The following is a 21,170-nucleotide window of genomic DNA, read 5'->3' as shown; positions in this document are numbered from 1 at the left end:
ATATAAATATTTTAAAGCACAAATCACTAAAAAATCCAAAGTGATGACTTAAGATCTCAAGTTATTAGGATCCTGCTTTTCTGTGTAATTAAAAGCTGTTGTGCTGCTGCAAGCCTCTATTACAAATGCAGTCAGAAAATCTACACAAGATTTCTTCTATCTAGTGGCTTCTAAAGTTACTTTAAACATGAGAAACACAAGCTTATGTAACAATGTATTCCAACAATCAGTTACCCTTGTTTTGAACTGGCTGATCACACAAACTGGGATGTAGAAAAGCGTATTTGCTATTATTGGCTGATTGTTGCAACACAAAAATGCATACATGAAATAGTTAAACACAGCACACAGTATTACACCAAAATGTTTTTCTCATTTCAAGTTTATTAAAACTTTAGCAGTACAAATTATCCAGGTTGCAGATTATCAAAAGATCAACTCAATAAAGTCCACATTAAAAAAAAAAAAAAAAAAAGACAAACATAAAACCCAAAAACAATGAAAAGAGGGAAACAACATAAAGGAGATTCATCAGCAAGTCTTTAAAACTTAAAATTTCAGACAGAATGGAAATAAGTTTACACAACTCACTCATCCACTTTTATCTTCATCTGTTCCAGGGCTTGATTCATGATCAAATTTTTTATTTTTATCATGTATGTGGTCATTTTCTTGACTCTTTGATTTTTGGTTTTCTTTTTCCACTGAGGACCTGGTCTTCTCATCCTCCTTATTTTTCAATGTGGAGAACTTTAATTCATTGTCCTGACTACTGTGTTTTATTTTTGAGAATGGACTTTGATCTCTATCAGCCTTTTTTTCCCTATTATTATTTGAGCTATTATGATCACGATTTTTAGAGTACATTCTCTTCTCACCCTCAGAATTTTCTTTTCTGTGTGAACTTTTACTTTCTTGGTTTCTATATTTTTCTTTGTTTCTGCTTTGACTTTCTTCTCTCTCTGAACTCCGTGAATCTCTCCTCCTCCTCCTCCTATCTTTACTTCTCGATCTTCCTGGTGTTGCTCTTCTCTCTCGGCTTCGGGACCTTCCTCTTCTCCTGTACTCTTGCTCCCTGTATCTATGGTACTCCTTGCTCCTGCTGCGATCTCGGTCATGGCTTCTAGATCGCACTCTTCTGCTCCTGTCCCTACTTCTGCTTCGGTCTCTTGTTCTACTATTGTAACTGTGTTTGCCTTTAGTGACATCACGTTCTCTACTCCTAGACTGTGCACGTCTATCTTTTTCCTTACTTTTATTATGATCATGCTCATTACTTTTTGATTCTAACTGTTTAGATTTCTCTTTACTTCTACTTCTTTCCTGATCTTTTCCTTTAGAATCACACTTTTCTTTTTCTTTAACAATCTCATGATCCCTTTCTTTACTCCTTGACCTCATCCTCTTTTCTTCATGTCTATTATGCTTTGTGTCTCTTTCTTTACTCTTTGATTTCTCTTTGCTCTTACTCCTACTTTTAGATTTGGCCCGTTTCTTCACTTTGTTTTTATTATATTTATCATCTTTTTCTGAATTTCTTCTGATGTCTCTCTCCTTACTGTTAGATTTATGGTCTTTAACTTTCTTTTCCTTTTCATTTTTTCTGTTTGGACTCTCAGACACATGCCTGTGATCAGTTATTTTTTTCTCTTTTACTCTAACTGGGCTTCTTTGATTTTCTTTTAGTTCATTTAATTCACTCCTAAAAATGAGAAAAAAAGTTTTTTGGAAGTTTTATTAGAAAAGGGATGGTGTCCATTATTAGCTAAAATGGTATTCTATTTTCCTTTAAATATTCAGAAATAAATGAAATGGCTATAAGTAAAACTTTATGCATAAGAGTAAAAAAATACTTGTCACTACATTTGAAATAATATAGTTAAATCTTACTTATCCCCTTTGATCCATCTTTCACCACTTGATACCCTCATCCTTTGTGCTCTCTGCATCTCTTGCCTCCAATGTGGAGGAGTCTCACTACGTCTGAAACGATCCCTTGATCTGGATCTAGAAGGAGTTCGGTAACGCTTAAGAAAATAAAAAGGGAAAAAAATTAACATATAAAAATATAAAAGCACTGCAATAATACCTGAAGTATATACATTTCTAGGTTCAAGTAAAATGTCTGGTATTTCTTATACCCTCTATAATAACTAAAATTTCCTAATTTTCAGGTATGAAACCAGTGAGGTGAAAATACTTTAAACAGACACTCATACTGTAAATTCCCAATAAAAAGCATTAGCCACACAAACTCTAGCCACTTACGTCCTCTCTGTAGAACTGTCCTATTTAAGTGATACTACTATCAAGTAGAACCCTTACAAGTTGCCAAGTTCCAATTTGGAAATATATATTCTTGATGTGTCAAAGCAAACATTTCCCATATTATGAGAAAAACTGAGTAAATGCACTGATGTTCATTTATTCCACCAATATGTACTCAGCTCTTGGAATGGCCAACTGCTCTACCATGTATTGAGGAAACTTTAGTGAGCCAAGACCTATCTGGATTTTGGTCTTTTAGAAATTGTATTCTACAAGGCTAGAAAACCCACAGACATATATAATCACAGATACTAATAAGCATAAATGCAGCTATAATTAGAATCAGCGTAAAAGAAGTACAAGGTGCTCACAGAATATGTAACAGAGAGATCTGGCTTAGTACAGGGAAAGTTAAATATAACTTAAAAAGCTGAAAACTAACATGTATGAGGTATGAGAAGTTACAAAGGCAAGGGTAATGAAAAGGAAGTAAAAATGAGAATGGATGGGTAAGGAAGAACACGTGAAGCATGAAAAATATGATATTTGAAGGTTCTGAGACAGGAAAAATAGCATTTGTTAGAAATGATCACAAGATAGATCAGTATGGCTGAAGATAAAAACTGTAAGGGAAGGTAGTACTCGAGAGCACTGATAAGGTAAGCAAGGGCTAGATTTTGTGAGGTCTCATAGGCCATGGTAAAAATTGTAGATTTACCCTGAGATCAATGGCAAAGGAGTGATATAATCAGATTTTCATTTTTAAATGACTATTCTGGATGCTGTTTAGATAAAGAATTGTTATCAATGATTCTCCAAATGTGATCTAGGGATCCCAAGACTCAGGGGATCTGTGAAGTCAAAACTATTTTCATCAGTGAATCATGTTACTTGCCTTTTTCACTTTCGTTCTTTCATTATCGTACGGGGGAGTTTTCCAGACTACCCGACATTTTAGTATCTTTGCTTTCATTGCTAATGATATGTGTGCTTATACATTTCTACATTTTTAATAGTTCTTGGTTTTAATTTCTAAAACAGTAAATATAGATAGATATAATCCACATTACAAAATCTTTGGGTCCAAGACCCTAAGACAAAATAAAGTTTGAGAGCTGCCATGAGAACAGTTAGAAGGCCACTTACAGTTCAGAGAATATACAAAGGTAAACTAAATTAAGGTGTGGGAGTAGAGCTTGAGAGAAACAGATGGATTTCAAAGTATTGAGAAGGTTGAACTGACAGGATTTGGTGATGGACAGCAGAGAAATGAAATCATTCTTGGGCTTTAAGTAACTACACAGGAGGTGGTATCTGTCACCCGGAACACGAACCTAAGGGAGAATTACGCCTAAAGAGGAACTGCTTATGCTCAGGATTATATATGCAGAGTTTGAGGTGTCTGTGAGGCAACTCGCCAGCTGTCAGATAAACCCTGGTACCAGAAGAGCAAATGAGAATTATCAATATATGGTAGCCACTGAAGCCATGAGAGCGATGAGACCACCAAGGAGCAGGTGCACAACGAAAAGAGTTGGAACCCATGATACTACACTATTAAAGGCTAGCTACTGAAGTATGAACTGGCATTGGAAATTCAAAACAGACTGGCCAGAGACAGAAAGAAAATATGATGGAAGCAAAGGGCAAGAGTATTACAAGGAGGGAGATTAAGTAAGACAAAGACTGAAAGGACTCGCTGGATTTTGTGACATGTAGCTGACCATATAGCAAGTGCTATTTTCAACAGAACAGTAGAAGACAAACTGAAACAGTTTAGGAAGCAGGAAATGAGTAGGAAGTGAAGAAATAATAAACCAAGTATAGCTCGGTTTCTAAAAAGTTTTGAAAGCACAAGATATTTAAATTCTGATAGGGAGAATCCAGTAAAGAGAAAGAGAATGAGATATAAGAACCAGGTTAATTTTTATGAATTTTTAACAAGATTAGCGATACAGTGGTCAGGAAGTAACATGGGGGCACAAAACACTGACTTCATTTTACACTGTGTACATGTAAAATCTAATATCCCATGCATTTTCAGTTTAGAAATACCAATATAAAGAAGTTACTATAAAAAGAGAATATATAATTGAATATCCATATCTATTCTAAATTTTAGTTACTTATGTACAAAACAGTATTTAAGAAACACTCGAAGATTATGATAAATGCCAATATTATCAAGATTTTTGGGAAAAGAATCACCTACCCTTGGTCCTCTTCCTTTAATTTTCCTGCCAGACCTAGTAACTAAAAGTCGCCTCTGGTATGAAGCAGGCTGGGAGTTAGGTGGATTACTAGAAGGAAGCAAGGGAAAAATTAAAACATACAATTTTATAAAAATGAATCTAGAAAATTTGGCTTTATGGATCTAAACTAATTTAAAAACTTAAAAACCAGTAGTTCTCAACCAGGAATGTTATCAATTCCTAGTAGGTATCTGGAAAAGTATGGGAGCATTTTTCAACTGTCAATGCCTAGAGAGTGCTACTGGTACTTAGAGCCACGAGTCAGGAATGCTAAAGTCTTATAGTGCACGAGGAGGAAGAACTAACTATTCTGCCCGCAAATGCCAGCTGTGTGCTGAGGAACACTGCTATATAACCATTTTTAAGATGAAATAAACTTGACAGGGGACGCCTGGGTGGCTCAGTCGGTTAAGCGTCCGACTTCAGCTCAGGTCACGATCTCACGGTCCGTGAGTTCGAGCCCCGCGTCGGGCTCTGGGCTGATGGCTCAGAGCCTGGAGCCTGCTTCCGATTCTGTGTCTCCCTCTCTCTCTGCCCCTCCCCCGTTCATGCTCTGTCTCTCTCTGTCTCAAAAATAAATAAACGTTAAAAAAAAAAAAACAAAAAACAAAAACTTGACAGTGTTAAGGAAAATCAACACAAGAGTTCATATAGCTCAGCATTGGTTGGATGCCACTGAGAGAACAATTTTAAAACTATCTTATTCCAAATAGCTTATAATCCCTTAAGCATTTGTTCACTGTTAAAAGAACTACAGAGAAGAGTAATTAATGAGAAGTAAGCAGACACAAGCTGATGTGAATTAACAAAACGTTTACACCATGGTTTAGTACCACAGTTTACATCAAAAAGGGAAAACTGTTTTCAAAAAATAATGAGTTAATATTTAATTAGCATAAACAATACACATATAAGTTATGTTTTGAAAAGTTGACTGTAAAGTAGTTCAAACATTTTCTCAGCAATATTTGTTTCCTTAAAAATATTCTTTCTTAACACTTGAGGAAAAATTAACTCAATCCAATCCATCAAGATTATCTCAAGTTTCACACAACTAAAACTTTTTTTTTTTACACTAAGACTTATTTTTATATTTTTACTGTAGTGTGAAAGTATAGGGGAGATACTCTGAATTTTATTACTTTTATAACAACAAATTTCTAGTCATAAATAAGAAAAAGGTCTCAATCTTTTTTCTGTTTTTGCACATAATTATTAAAATGATTTATAAAGAATCAAAAAGCCTACTAATACTAATTACATGAATTTATGGAGAAAAATCTTCGAAGAAGTTCTATATGATATCAATTTTCATTACTAGAATACTATAAATTAGACATGGAAAACAGCCTTTTTGCCCTATTAAAGGTTCTTACTTTTTTAAAAGTAAAGTTTAATATATTCAAATAACACAGTAAGCTTGTTTTAAATGGAATTGAAGTGGAATTGGTACACATCTTTTTGGTATCTGCACTGCTTACTTTTTAAAAAGTAACTTTTTACTCAAAATCTGTTTGAATTATTCAGTCAGTTTATCTTATCAGCTATGTAGTTATTAGCAAAAAGGACCTTTGTTAGCATTATCCTATTAAAAATATTTCAATGTTGGGACAAGGTCACCAATTAAATCCTGTTTAAAGTAAGACTTAAAAAAAAGTTCAATTATGAAGAGTGCAGGGCACTCTATAAGATATACACATTCACGTACCACTCTCTCTCTCTCTCCCTTTCTCTGTTTTTCCTTTCTTTTTCATCCGCTTTAGGGGGACTTTTTCTCATTAGGAATCGATTTTCAGGTATAGGAGGGATCTCTTCTGGACGGACAGTAGACTGCGGTTGTGCTTCAAGATTTTCAGTCTCACTTTCGCTAGATGCGCTTAACAGAAAACACACAAAACAAATTCCATTTGGTTATTATGCACTTGTCCCAAATTTCCAACTGTTGGGATTTCTTTCCTTTTTAAGAAGTCACAATACATATGCCAACCTGCCCCCAACTGCAAAGATTCAATTACAAAGGGAAAAATCCTCCTTCATTCCTCTGATAAACCAACCCAAAACCCAAACCAACTGTTTCCATTATCACATTCTCAGAAAGTATTTTCCAATAAAATGGTTCTAAAATATGGAACTCCATTGGCACTGTACTCTGATAAATTTAAAAGTTAAAAATGTAGGTAAAGAAATTAATTGCTTTAAAAGCAAAAGACATATTAAAACATGTTTTAGTACAAACATAGATTATTTCAGACAAAACAGAAAAGAAAGTAAATGCACTGACATTATTTGCTTTTACTCTTGTGCTATCATAGCAACAAAAGAAATAAAGGACTAAAAAAGCAAGACAGATTGTTACAAACAATAAAGACAATAATCACTGGTTTCCTGCAATTCTCACTAATCCTCTATTCCTCCTATAAAACATAAACCTATGAACCCAAAAGATCATTTCACTAAGTTCAGAGAAACAACTGAATTGAATGGTTTTACTGAAAATGGAAATGAATGTACCTAAATTTAATCTATAGACTATAGAATCAAAATGGTCTTACACTTGGGGCACGTGCGTGGCTCGGTCGGCTAAGCATCCAAACTTTAGCTCAGGTCATGATCTTGCAGCTCATGGGTTCAAGCTCTACGTTGGGCTCTGTGCTGACAGCTCAGAGCCTCCTTCGGATTCTTGTCTCCCTCTCTCTCTGACCCTCCCCTGCTTGCTCTCTGTCTCTCTCAAAAGTAATAAATAAATATTTTTAAAGAATGGTCTTCTACTTCATGGTATGGAGTATTTCTCACTATTTTCATATTGCCATATAATCGATCCAAAATCCCAATAGATTTACTTACAAACAGAAGGGAATAAGAATATAAAGCCTGTATTATAAAAGTAAAGTTAAAACCTTTTCTTGCTTTTCTTTCGCTTCTTCTTTTCTTTCTTGTGTTTTCGGGAATTTTTCCTATGTTTCTTTTTTCTTTTTTTTGATTTCTCTTCAGAAGCACTTTCTGAATCAGAAGAATCGGAAGAGGACTGAGAATCACTTGAGCTATCTGAGTCACTAGATGAGGAGGATGATGATGATGATGACTTATGTCTTTTCTTTTCTTCTTTCTTAGCTTTAATAAAAAACAAAAAGGTTTTTGGTCAACACTTTTTAGACAGAAATTTAGATTTGCTGCAGATCCTCACTAAGTCCAGTACTTAACACTTAGCTCATCCAGCTATCTGAACTGAGGGGTACAGGAAAGGAGTCAAGATTTAGGGTTAGAATACAGGTCTCTGGATTCACAGATCAAAGTTGATCTACTACACTAAGGAACTGGAAAAATAACAGGTCTAAAACACTAATCTTAGGAAACATTTGAAGGATTGTTTCTAAAAAGCACAGAATTATTTAAGAGTCCAAGATTCTAATCTTCTTGTGGTTTTTTACTTTTTATCTTATTACCAAGATTAGAGATAGAACTGTAGAAGAGAAATAACACATACAAAAAAATATTCCACATGAATGTGGAAAATAAGAAACATGACTCCGCTGACATTGGCTGGTTTCAATGCCTGAGCATTCCTCTAATGATTAAGAAATTTAGCTTAGTTGAAGAGCAGACTCAGCATAGAGGGCAGTCATTTACCAATGGTTAATAACTAGGATTTGGTGTCTCTACAAAAAGTAATTTCAAATTGAAATTTTATTTTCATTGAAATGGATTCCCAAACTCAACGCTTTAAGGACTAGGCACCTTAACATAAATAAGTGAAGTTAACCAGGTGTGCTACAACAAGAACTGGGTAAATATAAGACAAACCGAATAGAGTTTGACTCCTCTAAAGGTATTCTAATTCAAACCACGGTGGACTTAAAGTGAAATCAGGCCAAAGATGGGACAACATCAATATATGGAGAACTATAATAAACTGGAACACATCAAACATATTAGAATCCATCAGTTCATATTGGTAAATAAAGTATAAAGCATTTACTTGTTTTTCCTTATATAAACTGTGCCACAGGCTAAACAAACAGTAGATGAAAGGAAGATGCTCTTTATCACAAGTTTTCCAAAGAATAAATGAAGCAGGAGTTTGCCTCTAACTACAAAGTTATATGAAATGGATAAAAAAACATTACATAACAAAGATGCAATCAGTATAATCCATTGTGTGCAATAATGGGAAACACTACAGGATAAATGACCTAGCTTGTACAACAAAAAATCTCAAGGAAACATAAAGGGGATGGTAGAGGGAATCTATTAGAAACAAAATTAAAAGAATCTTACAACCCCCATGTCTGGACCTTACTTGGATTCAAATTCAAATATTAAAAAAAATAACATTAATGAAATAATTAGAAATTTGAACAGTCAGGAATATTTAGAAATATAGATAGGTGTACGTGTGTATGTGTATACCTATGACCACAATTTTTTTTAAAGAATAATTTTATGGATCAAATAATGAAAAAATTATTGATTAAATGTTATGCCTAGAATTTGCTTTAAACTACCAAAGGGAGGGGGTCGTGGGTGGCTCAGTCAGTTAAGCACACAACTTCAGCTCAGGTCATGATCTCGCGGTCTGTGGGTTCAAACCCTGCGTCAGGTTCTGTGCTGACAGCTCACAGCCTGGAGCCTGCTTCGGATTCTGTTTCCCTCTCTCTCTGCCCCTCACCGGCTCGCTTGTGCACACATGCTCTCTCTCAAAAATAAACAAACATTAAAAAAAAAATTTTTTTTTTTTAAATAACAAAGGGAGAGATGACCAGGATATAAGTAAAATGAGGTTGGCCATGACTTAATTGTTGGAAGGTGGGTAAATGAACACTGTTGTTTGGTTATAGTACTTCAACCATTTTGTATATGTTAATATTTTCCATGATAAAAAAATATCAGAGGACAAAGAAAACACATCTTTGGACTACTGGTTGTTTATAGACCTTAACTGAAAGGGTTAACTGCTGGTTTATAACTTTTCCTTTAGCCTCAGGAACACCTGAGGCACAAGTGCCATATCATTCTTGAAACCCTTAACTCAGAATTCATAGGAGTGTACTAATTCCAAGATAAATGACAACCGGTCTGAAATTACTATGTCCTTTACCAAGGACTTGCAGTTCACTGCCAAAATAATTTTTCCAGTACCAATGAATGCTAACACATTGGAGAATGGGTACAAGGTATAAAAGGTGAAGGGACACCAGGTAATGGTTTCATCACACAGCCATGTTCCTCTGGATCATGAAAATAACAAGTGTGAGATGCCTGGGACATACACAAGCTCTGCCTGGAAATCATGAGATCTCCACTATGTTGTTGCTGTATAAACTGTTCTGTTTCCTGTCCGGTGTATCTTTTTAACTTTTCATTTTCTGAAAAGTTTGAGAGAGTGAAAGCAGGGGAGGGGCAAAGAAAGAGGGAGACACAGATTTTGAAGCAGGCTCCAGGCTCTGAGCTGTCAGCACACTGCTCAATGTGGAGCCCAAACCTATGAGCTGTGAGATCATGACATGAGCCAAAGTTTGCTGCCAAACTGACTGAGCCACCCAAGCGCCCTTGGTATTATCCTTTCTTAAAGGAAAATAAACTTAGTGCTGAATGAAGTCTATTTTGTCTCATGAGTTCAATTGTTAACCTGAAGCCAAGACTACTACTGTTGAGGCAGAATAGGTATCTAAACATGTATAAACTGAAACATCTACTTATATATACTACAAACCTGAGAGATGGGTGGGTGGCCACGGGTAATCAAACTTAAAACAACTGAAGGAATAAATTAATAATAAGTAACTCTAAATAAAAATTTAAGAGCACATAATAGGCAAGCAAAATAAAAATATCCCATATAAATACAGTAATGCTTTAATTGATTACCATGATTACTAGCTCCAACCTATATTTTGCAATGAGATTCTTTCCTATGAGAAATATACTGCAGTTGGTTTATTTAACAAACAAGCCTATTCTCCCCACCAAATGTACTGAATATATTTCAAATAACCATTATTTAGTTCACACATGACTTTTCAAGAAAACATCTGAGCGAAGCAAGATATCACAACAATACGAAATGCCGGAACTATTTGTATGGTAATATAATCTGCCTGAATACCAGATGACATCTGCTATACAAGGAAAATAAACTGTGTTTTAGGAAAAACGCCCTGGAAGAGAACTTAGAAAGCTCTAAGGTTAAAAAGGTGTCCTCTTCTGATGTTTGTCAATATTACTTTTTAAGTGAAATTTAGTTTACATGTACCTTTCCTATGATCTGCTCAGAAAAGGAGAGAAAATGACTGAGAAAGAAATGGCAAGTTAAAGAAGAGTAAAAAGGCAAAAAATAGAGACATGACAAAATCAGTATTAGTTCTAACAAAATGTATCTGGATTCTCAAAATCTGTGTTAAAACTAAAATAAAAATATGATTTAGGCATTTTGAGAATCTGACTGAAACTTTATCCTTCTCAGATCAGTAAGTACAGATGACCAAACCCCTGTACAGTCAAAAATCCACATGTAATTTTTGACTCCACAAAAACTTAACTGCAAACAGCCTGTTCGAGTAACATATTTTGTATGTTAATGGATTATATACTGTATTCCTAAAATAAGCTAGAGAAAAATATTAAGAAAACTGTAAGGAAAGAAAACACATTTACAGTACTGCACTGTATTTATATATTAAAAAAAAAATCCATGTATAAGTGGAACCATGCAGTTCAAACCTGTACACGTGTTCACAGGTCAACCATATGTTTAACTGAACAGTATATAGATCTATACCCACCATGATGCCAGGATACAAAGATAAAGAATAGTAGAGTTTATGGGGAAATTCCATAATAAACTCATAAGACATGCACCTTCCCTCACAGAGTTTAGAATCTATTTAGAAAGTAAGACCAAGAAGTGTGAACTCAATAGCAAACAGCATCAGAAAATATACATGTAAGTCCTAAGTGTTCTAAAAACTCTGACTATAGGGGCACCTGGGTTGAGTGTCCAATTTTGGCTGAGGTCATGATCTCATAGTTTGGGGGTTTGAGCCCCATGTCAGGATCTGTGCTAACAGCTCAGAGCCTGGAGCCTGCTTCAGATTCTCTGTCTCCCTCTCTCTCTGCCCGTCTCCTGCTTGCACTGTTTCTCTCTCTCAAAAATAAACACTAAAAAATGTATATATATAAAAAAAGAAACTGACTATAAATTGTATATATATGGATTTAGAAGAGAGTATAGTCAATAAGGAAAAGAGTAAAGTAGAAAGGCTTTGAAGAATTACAGTCAGTTCCACTGTTATACAACCTATGTATTCCTATAAATCACTGTGCTATATATGAAAAATTGCACAAGAAAAACCACATGGCTTATGGGAAAAATGGGGAAAGGGGCGCAAAACTCAAACTTCATCAATGATACATAAAAAAGAATAAGAAACTAATAAAAATAGCAGCAGAGTTTTACACATGTTAAATGGTTAAGAAATACATAAATATGTGGGAACGCAAACTGGTGCAGCCACTCTGGAAAACAGTATGGAGGTTCCTCAAAAAACTAAAAATAGAACTGCCCTATAATCCAGTAATTCCACTACTGGGTATTTACCCAAAGAATATAAAAACACAAATTCAAAAAGATATATGCACCCGTTTACTGCATCATTATTTACCATAGTGAAATTATGGAAGCTGCCCCCACTGATAGATGAATGGATAAAGATGTGGTATATGCACAATGGAATATTACTCAGCCATAAAAAAAGAATGAAAACTTTTCATCTGCAACAACATGGATGGATCTAGAGGATATTAATACTAAGTAAAGTAAGACAGTCAGTGAAAGACAAATACCATATAATTTCACTCACATGGAATTTAAGAAACAAAACAACGAACAAAGAAAAAAGAGACAAACCAAAAAACCCCTTATAAGACTATAGAGAACAAACTGATAGTTACCAGAGTGGGACAGGATGGCTGAAATAGGTGAAAAGGATTAAGAGTACACTTATCATGATGAGTACTGAGTAACGTACAGAGTTGCTGAATCACTAAAACTAATATATCAATCAATCAAATGGCGAAAGGAATTTCTCCAAATAGAAAGGAAATAACAGAAAGTGACTTGGAATTTCAAAAAGAAAAAACAATAGAATGAGTAAAAGATAAGGGATAAAGGAATGAAATCAGTTCATATAAATGGTTCTTAAATTAAAAGATGTTGACATCAGTGATGCCTGGGTGGCTCAGCTGGTTAAGCAACCGACTCTCAATTTCAGCTCAGGTCATGATCTCAGTTTGTGAGACTGAGCCCTACACTGTGGTCTGCACTGACAGCACAGAGCCTGCTTGGGATTCTCTTTCCCCACTTCTCTCTCTGCCCCTGCCCTATTCTCTCTCTCAAGATAAATAAAACTTAAAAAAACAAAACAAAACAAAACAAAACAAAACAAAACCCTAACCTATTAAGGCTGGTAAAGATTACAAGTTTGGTTGGGCCACCTGGGTGGCTTAGTTGGTTAAGCATCTTGACTTCGGCTCAGGTCATGATCTCACGGTTCATTGAGTCAAGTCCCATGTCAGGCTCTGTACTGACAGCTCAGAGCCTGGAGTCTGCTTTGGATTCTGTGTCTCCCTCTCTCTCTCTCTGCCCCTCCCCTTCTTGCCCTCTGTCTCCCTCACTCAAAAATAAACAAACATTAAAAAAAAAAAAAAAAAAAGATTACACAGAGTTCGGCAATACGTGGCTTTGCAAAGTATATAAGGGTAATTTATTTTCTAATGTTTGTTTTTTTTTGAGAGAGAGAGAGAGATAGCATGAGCAGGAGAGGGCAGAGAGAGAGAGGGAGACACAGAACCCAAAGCAGGCTCCAGATTCTGAGTTGTCTGCATAGAGCCTGACATGGGGCTCAAACTCACACACCATGAGATCATGACCTGAGCCAAAGTCAGACGATTAACCGAATGAGCCACCCAGGTGCCCCAGAAGGTAATTTATTTTCTTATATTCATTGTCAGTGTCTACCAAAATTACAAATGCATGACCCCTGTAGTCTATTAATTCCACTTTTAAGAATTTATTCTATGTGACCAAAATTCACATACATTTAGACCAATATACAAAATGTGGGAATGAAAATTGATGGGCAGAGATTGGAAGAAGACTTCATTGACTGACTATCCTTTTTGGCCTCTAAATTTTCAACCAAATTAATATATTAAATGTTAAAAACTGTAGATATTTTAAAACTTCCCAATATGACAATAATGGGATACTGCCAAAAAAACAAACAAAAAACCCTACTACTTGCCTTACCACTTACACAAAATCTATTTCAAAGTATCTGTAACAAACATTTAAGTATCCTTAAGGTAAAAATGAAACACTACCTAAAGCAAAACCACAATGCAAGTTAAAAATCATAATGGATGAAAACAAATAACAAAGAATAACACTTTAAACTTGTGGGCCATTTCTGGATAGTTTTTTAGATTATGTGATTTGCTTATCACTATGTAAAAGAATTTCCTAAACCTATTCACTGACCTTTTGGGAGGGTGGGGTAGGGTACAGTGTGATCTTTTTTTTTTTTTTTTTTAACGTTTATTTTTGAGATAGAGACAGAGCATGAACGGGGGAGGGTCAGAGAGAGAGGGAGACACAGAATCTGAAACAGGCTCCAGGCTCTGAGCTGTCAGCACAGAGCCTGACACCGGGCTTGAACTCACGAACGAACCGCAAGATCATGACCCGAGCCGAAGTCGGACGCTTAACCCACTGAGCCACCGAGGCGCCCCACAGTGTAATCTTATTAATGAGGTACTGATTCTACTAGTATGATAAAGTAAAACAAACTCCAGAACATTTTACTTGTAAAGATTTCAGGTAAAAAAAAAAAAAAAAAAAAAAAAATGCTGCCTTATTCATTTTATTTGAGATCTACAGATTTTATATCAATGAATTTCACATGAAACCTTTATATTGAAGGCAATTTCTAGGGCATCACCAAATAGGATAGAATAAAGAATAGAACTATTCCTAAAATAGGTCTCCTTTAGGTATTTTCATTTCATATTACTGGTCTCATCTCCTAGATAGTTTCTAAGTTTAACATCCCACTATCTTCCAGCACAAGTTCCATCATCACTGCTCCTAATTCCAGGTTAAGAACAATGAATGGGATCCTCTTACTATATAAATGAATCTCTGGTGTTCTTTACCGTCTCCTGAGTACAAGATTCACTGACTGTTTCCCCCATTCTGTTTTTTTTGTGTATTGCCAGGCAATGTTTCCTACCACATACAGGCAAAACTTCTACTCATACAACTATCTATTGTATATCCATCTGTAACTCAGCACTTGTGTTTCTGTAATATAAAACTCTATGTAATATAGCAATGGCCCCATCTCTTATTGCATGGTCAAGGTGTGTACAGACCTCTCTTTTAACCTGAGGTCATGCCAACTCCTGAAAAATCAGTAAGCAGCTTGACTTAAGTAGTGGTTTCATTCTTTGGTGGTCTATGTTCCATCCTCCATTCTGTCCCTTGACAGCCTCTACAGAAATGCAGTTTTTATTAGCCTCCAGTGTTCCATTCCTACATGTGTTGGAAGGTTCTTTTTCTTAACTCTGAACCTTCTCAGGTATATTCAAATAGCTACAAAAAACAGAATTTCCAATTCTGCAACAGCAAAAGGGATAAAGGCCCAAGAAGATTGCCCAGACTCACCAAGACCATATACAGGTGGGCCCAGACAGTCAGAATTCTTCAGAAGTCTTTTTGTTTTCTTTCAGGAAGTTAGAAAAAGAAAAAAAAAGATTCTGTATTTATTTATTTTTAAACTGGGGTGTAAATCTCTCAAACAAGATTTTAAATATAATGATGAACACCACAGTGTTGCATAAAGCTTTCTGACTGTTTCCAATTTAAAGCTGTAAGGAGGCCATCAAACTTACAAATTGGATGTGAGACACAGCTCTGCCTAAAAAAAGATTATATAGATGCATGACAAAATCCATTCTGACCAATGTTCTGAATAGTAATTAAAGGACTGCAGGGTAATAGGTTCCAAACTTTGTGACTTCAAATATAAAGATCTTTTCATATTTCCACAGTATAGACCAGAACAGGGTAGGCATGGGAGTATGGCTTAAAACACACTTGACCTTTACATGAACTCCTGGGCAGACACTAATAAAGGGCCAAATGTTCCCTCCCCACCTGCTAAAACTGATAAGGGCAAGGTATGCTTCCTTAGCAAGAGTTTGAGGGACACACAGTAGGACACTACATCAACTTTCAGCACAACTGTCTGGTCACAATGGCATCAGCAAAATTAGCATTTATTTCTACATGTGAAAATACATTATGAAGACAAATAATAACATACAAAGAGTGCACTCATTCACTTTCTCATTCTTTCAGCAATAATTCAAACACTGACCTTTTATTACTAAAAGAATGTTTACACCAAATTTATTAGAAAATCTATGCTTATGGTTTAAAATGTGCATTTATTACCCCAATTTCTTTCTAAATATATATACCACAGTATCCTTAACTTTTATAAGCAGAGAATATATCCTAACACAAGAGACCTTAAAGAGGCACAAGAGACATAAAGTACAAGAAAAAACCCAAGTTTTTAGTAGAAAATAAAAGATAAAAATTTCCTAGATGATGTGAGAAGAAATAATGCCTTAAACGAAAATATTCCAATGATACTAACAGTCTTAACGATTAAGTATCAGTATCAGGGTGTAAAATTTGCAAACATTAATACACTGTTTTTGTTTTTTTTAATGTAAGATACTCAGTAACATCTCATTCTTCACTGGATCTTCACAAACACAAAACATATATTATACATGTTGTTTGTACATAAAGATAGACAGCCAGCCTTATGAATACCAGCAAGTTATATAAACAGTCCCATTATGAGCTGCAGCATATTCCTGCAATGGTTTACAAAGTATATATATATTTAATATGATAGAGAAGAAAATTATCAGAATCGAAGTGGAATACAGAAAATAGAAAATTAAAAAAATAAGCTTCTATGACTAGTTTGGGTGTTTTTAAATTAAAAGAAAACAAATGTGCCTATTTCTAAATGACACAAAGGAAATCAGTATACCTAAAACTTGAGAACAGAATGTTCTACTTAGGGCAATTCTGAAAAGAATGTTAAAGACTTTAATGAGTTAGCAATACATAACAGAAAAGGCTCTAAATCTGGAGCCAGCAAGCTTGGGTTTGAAGCTTAGTTCCCTGCTGTGGTAAAAACCTTAATCTTCTTGACTATCCTCATCTGTAAAATGGGAGAAATTAGTACAGAGTTATTGTAAGGATCAGAATGGATTATAGGGGCACCTAGGTGGCTGAGTTGCTTAAGTGTCAGACTTGTGACTTTGGATCAGGTCATGATCTCAGTTTGGTTGTGCGATGGAGCTCCGCGTGCATCTGTGCTTGACAGTATGGAGCCTGCTTGGGATTGTCTGTCTCTCTCTCTCTCAAAAATAAATAAATTTAAAAAAAAAAAAAAAGAAAAGAAAAGAAAAGATTATAGATGACTCTCACATTCGTTAAACATGAAAAACTAAGTATGGATACTATTCCCTAGACTAGTAAGAACAGGAAGAATACAGTCCATTTATTATTTTATTGTTTTCTACACAGGTAATCTCACCCCATTAATTTTAGGGTAATGAAGGACCCAATATTTGTCAAAAATAATGGCAGTTACGTATTTCACATATATAATATAAACACTTAAAACATTAAGTAAACAAAAAAATATTAAGTAAACAAAGTTCCATAATATCATACCAAACTATTGGTCATGTTAATTTCAAATGTTCTGGTCTAAGTAAAGAAGTTTCTCAAATATTCCAAATACTTCTGAATCTCAGTAGTGCATAAAGGGAAATAATTATTCCCTTTAGTTTCTTTATGTTATTCTCTTCAATTGTCATCGTTCCCTCACTGTGTCTTTCTCTAGAAGAGTATTTATTTACCATGCTATTTATACAACTACAGTTAAAAAACAAAACAAAACAAAACAAAACCCCAAAACAAAGTGGAAGGAGAAGGATAAATTATAGCAAATTAACAAGAAGGGAGAATTAGAGGGGCACCTGGGTGGCTCAGTCGGTTAAGCGTCTGACTTTGGCTCAGGTCATGATCTTATGGTTTGTAAGTTCAAGCCCTGTGTTGGGCTCTGTACTGACAACTCAGAGCCTGGAGCCTGCTTCGGATTCTGGGTCTCCCTCTCTCTCCGCCCCTCCCCCGCTCACACTGTGACTCCCCCCCTCTCTCTCAAAGGTAAATAAACATTAATTTTTTTTTTTAATGGGAAAACTAGATGACTCCGTGGTAAATGAACAAAGTGTGAAGATAAAAGACATTCAGAAAACACAAATGCCTCACATTAGTATGAATTTCACACCAACAATTTAGAATGTCTCTGATCGTTTAGCATGCATAAGAATTATCAGAAATACGTGCTTGTTTTTACCTTTAGATTTGGGAATTAGCTCTCCACAACTGAGTATCCGCACCTCAGCAAATGGTTTGCTAGCTGCATCTGTTTTCTGATTTTCTATCTCTCTTACAACTTCTTGGCCAGATATCACTTGCCCAAAAACAACATGATGCCTAAAGAGTAAAGTAAAGATGATTAAATAAAAGCTTTTAATTTTAACATTAATTTAAAGTGGTCAAAAAATAAATTAAAATAATCTTTACCCATCTAAATGAGGAGTTGGCTTCGTTGTTCTTTGGAAGTCATCAGATAGAAGAATAAAAACAAAGTCAGAGAAAAACAAAGTTAGCATCTCTAAAAAGGAAAAGAAAATAACTGCATTGGAAACAAAGCTGCATACAAAGAAATCACATGCTATTTTAACATAATAGAATTTTATTACATTAACCTTAAGTCGAACAGAAAAAATTCAAGATGCCTTCTACATAATGTATTTTCAAAAACCCATTCTGATCATGAAAGTAATACCACTCATTGTTGAGAACTTACACGTTAACTAAAGTTGACATTTTGGTGTTATTTCCATTCATCCACGTTTCTTGCATGTGCCTGGGTTCTTACTGAACATGTAGAATGTTCTATGGTTTTTATAAATTCTATTGTATGAACAGACCACAATTTAACAAAAGATTCCACTAGTTTATGGGTTTAACAATAGTGCTTTTTCAACCTTAACATTTTAAACAGTTAAAACATAGATCAACTGCATAACTGTGGTTTTGTTTTCCACAGTTTCAGTCACCTATGGTAACCTGTGGTCAGTCCAGTCTAGAAGCAGATGATCCTCCATCTGACATACTATCAGTTCAAAAGTAACCTAACACTACACCACAATGCCTGTTATTCACCTCACTTCATCTCATCAGGTAGGCATTTTATCATCTCACATCATAAGAAGGGTAAGTACAATACAGTAAGAGATTCTGATAGAGACCACATTCATATAACTTTTGTTACAGTGTATTGTTCTTTTTGCTATTGTTGTTAATCTCTAATTATCCCTAAATTGTAAATTAAACTTTATCACAGGCATGTCTATATAGGAAAACATGTAATATATAGAGAGTTCAGTACTATATGAAGTTTCAGGCATCCACTGGGGGGAATCTTTGAAACGTACTTCCCGTGAATAAAAGGGGACTTACTGTATATATTCAGATGGGCCTCACATGTGTTCTGTTGACTAGAACAGAAATGGTCCATATAGTGTTTGTAAAAATTTTAATTAGTTGCCAACATTAAAAGTTTTGGATACTTTCACTCAAAAATCCAGAATTCAGACCTTCTGGAACGCCGGGCTGACTATCCCTATCTTTTTAATACATGGATTATCAGTTTAGATTCTTGTCCCAGCAGGCTTTACTGGCTTATGTTACCGAAGATCCAAAGACCTTCGAGTTTATTTTCCCTGATATACAAACAAACTTCACATTGAAGAAATCTGGATTAAAACTTTTGACAAAATTCAAAATAAGCAAAAAGTCCTGAAAATGAAGTAATTTTGTAAAATCTTTTTTTCTACTCCACACCAAACTTAAAATCTTTGTAGTTAAGAAGATTGGTATTGGTGTAGAATGAAGATGGACACTGTATATCATTTATTATGTTAAAGAATCTTATCAAACAAGGCATTAGATGGGGTGTCTGGGTGGCTCAGTCGGTTAAGCGTCCGACTTGAGCTCAGGTCATGATCTCCTGAGTCATCAGTTGGGAGCCCCACACTGGGCTCTGTGCTGACAGTTCAGAGCCTGGAGCCTGCTTCAGACTCCGTGTCTCCCTCCCTCTCTGCCCCTCCCCCACCTGCACTCTGTCTCTCTCAAAAATAAACATTAAAAAAAGTTTTTGAAAAGGCACTAGAAATTTGGAAGAAGGAACACAATCTAAGCTAACCTTTAGTTAAAGCCCACATGATACTAATTAACAAAAATTCAAACATGTTCATGTATTTTCATAAGTTCACCTTACATGTAAAACTAACCCCTTACTGTTTTCTTCCTACAACAGATATGTTCACCTGAAGTTGCTTAAACTATTTAGAGATGTAAAAACCATTGTGTATACCCTATGTGTATTTGTATTACATGTTACATTCAACGTATACATATATTTTGTATCTAGATTTAGTCAAACCTCACTTCACAGATTCCATAACTTACAAATTCACTTCCTCACTAGAATTCATTTATAACCCCTAAACCAATACTCTGCGTTTTCATGGTCATTCTCGAATTGGTGAAAAAGTGTATTGAAGAGGAGCAGAAAAATGAGAACTCTTGTACAGTGCTGACAGGAATATAAAATGATGCAACCACTGTGGAAAACAGTTTAATGGTTCCTCACAGAGTTAACCATAGACAAATATTGCATGATTCTGCTTGTGGATCTAAAAAAAATTTTTTTAATGTTTTATTTATTTTTAAGACAGAGAGAGACTGAGCATGAGTGGGGATGGGGCAGAGAGGGAGACACAGAATGTGAAGCAGGCTGCAGGCTCTGAGCTGTCAGCACAGAGCCCAACGTGAGGCTCAAACTCACGAACTGTGAGATCATGACCTGAGCCGAAGTTGGACACTCAACCGACTGAGCCACCCGGGCGCCCCTGCTTGTATATCTAGAATAGGAAATTCATGGAGACAGAAAACAGAATAGAGGTTACCAGGGGCTGACGGTAAAAAGAAATGGGTTTCTGGGACAATGAAACCATTTTGGAAACAGTGGTGACAGTGGCACAATATTATGAATATAATTAATACCATTAAATTATACATTTAAAAATGATTAAAATGGCAAATTTCATATCACATATGTTGCCACAATAAAAAAGTTTAAGATTAAAAAACTGAAGTTGTCTCCTTTAAAAACAATAAAAACAAAACACAAGTTAAAGAAGGGTTACCTAGAAATTAAGAGAGATAAGGGAAAATCAACACATAGAGTGAAGATTCTGAGAATATACGTGAAGGATTACATAAACTTAACAGAAGTTTTGGATAGCACAGGAAGGGTTTTAATTTAAAAACAAACAAATGATAACAGTGTTGTTGAGGATCTGGTGACACTGGAACTTGCATACTATACTGTTGATACTAGAGTACATTATATAGCAATATATATA

At 35.2% G+C, this 21,170-nt stretch overlaps 1 protein-coding gene across 5 annotated transcripts in view; it reads right to left on the bottom strand.

Moving 5' to 3' along the window:
* Positions 1-364: 364 nt before the first annotated feature.
* PPIG (peptidylprolyl isomerase G) overlaps positions 365-21,170 on the bottom strand; it is a 41,019-nt gene continuing 20,213 nt past the window's right edge. For all 5 annotated transcript variants that reach the window (XM_042994648.1, XM_007074596.2, XM_015541455.2 and 2 more), the window contains 7 exons: positions 18,259-18,288; positions 18,029-18,168; positions 7,418-7,631; positions 6,229-6,396; positions 4,481-4,568; positions 1,891-2,027; positions 365-1,702 (listed from right to left, as the gene is read on the bottom strand). In XM_042994648.1, coding sequence (XP_042850582.1) covers positions 592-1,702; positions 1,891-2,027; positions 4,481-4,568; positions 6,229-6,396; positions 7,418-7,631; positions 18,029-18,168; positions 18,259-18,288 — 1,888 coding nt within the window. In that variant the 3' untranslated portion in view covers positions 365-591. The remainder of the gene's footprint in view (positions 1,703-1,890; positions 2,028-4,480; positions 4,569-6,228; positions 6,397-7,417; positions 7,632-18,028; positions 18,169-18,258; positions 18,289-21,170) is intronic.

The sequence above is a fragment of the Panthera tigris genome, chromosome C1 (assembly GCF_018350195.1).
Source record: "Panthera tigris isolate Pti1 chromosome C1, P.tigris_Pti1_mat1.1, whole genome shotgun sequence".
Classification (NCBI taxonomy): domain Eukaryota; kingdom Metazoa; phylum Chordata; class Mammalia; order Carnivora; family Felidae; genus Panthera; species Panthera tigris.
The sequence above is the reverse complement of the archived record's forward strand: the minus strand, read 5'-3'. Positions and strand labels throughout refer to the sequence as shown.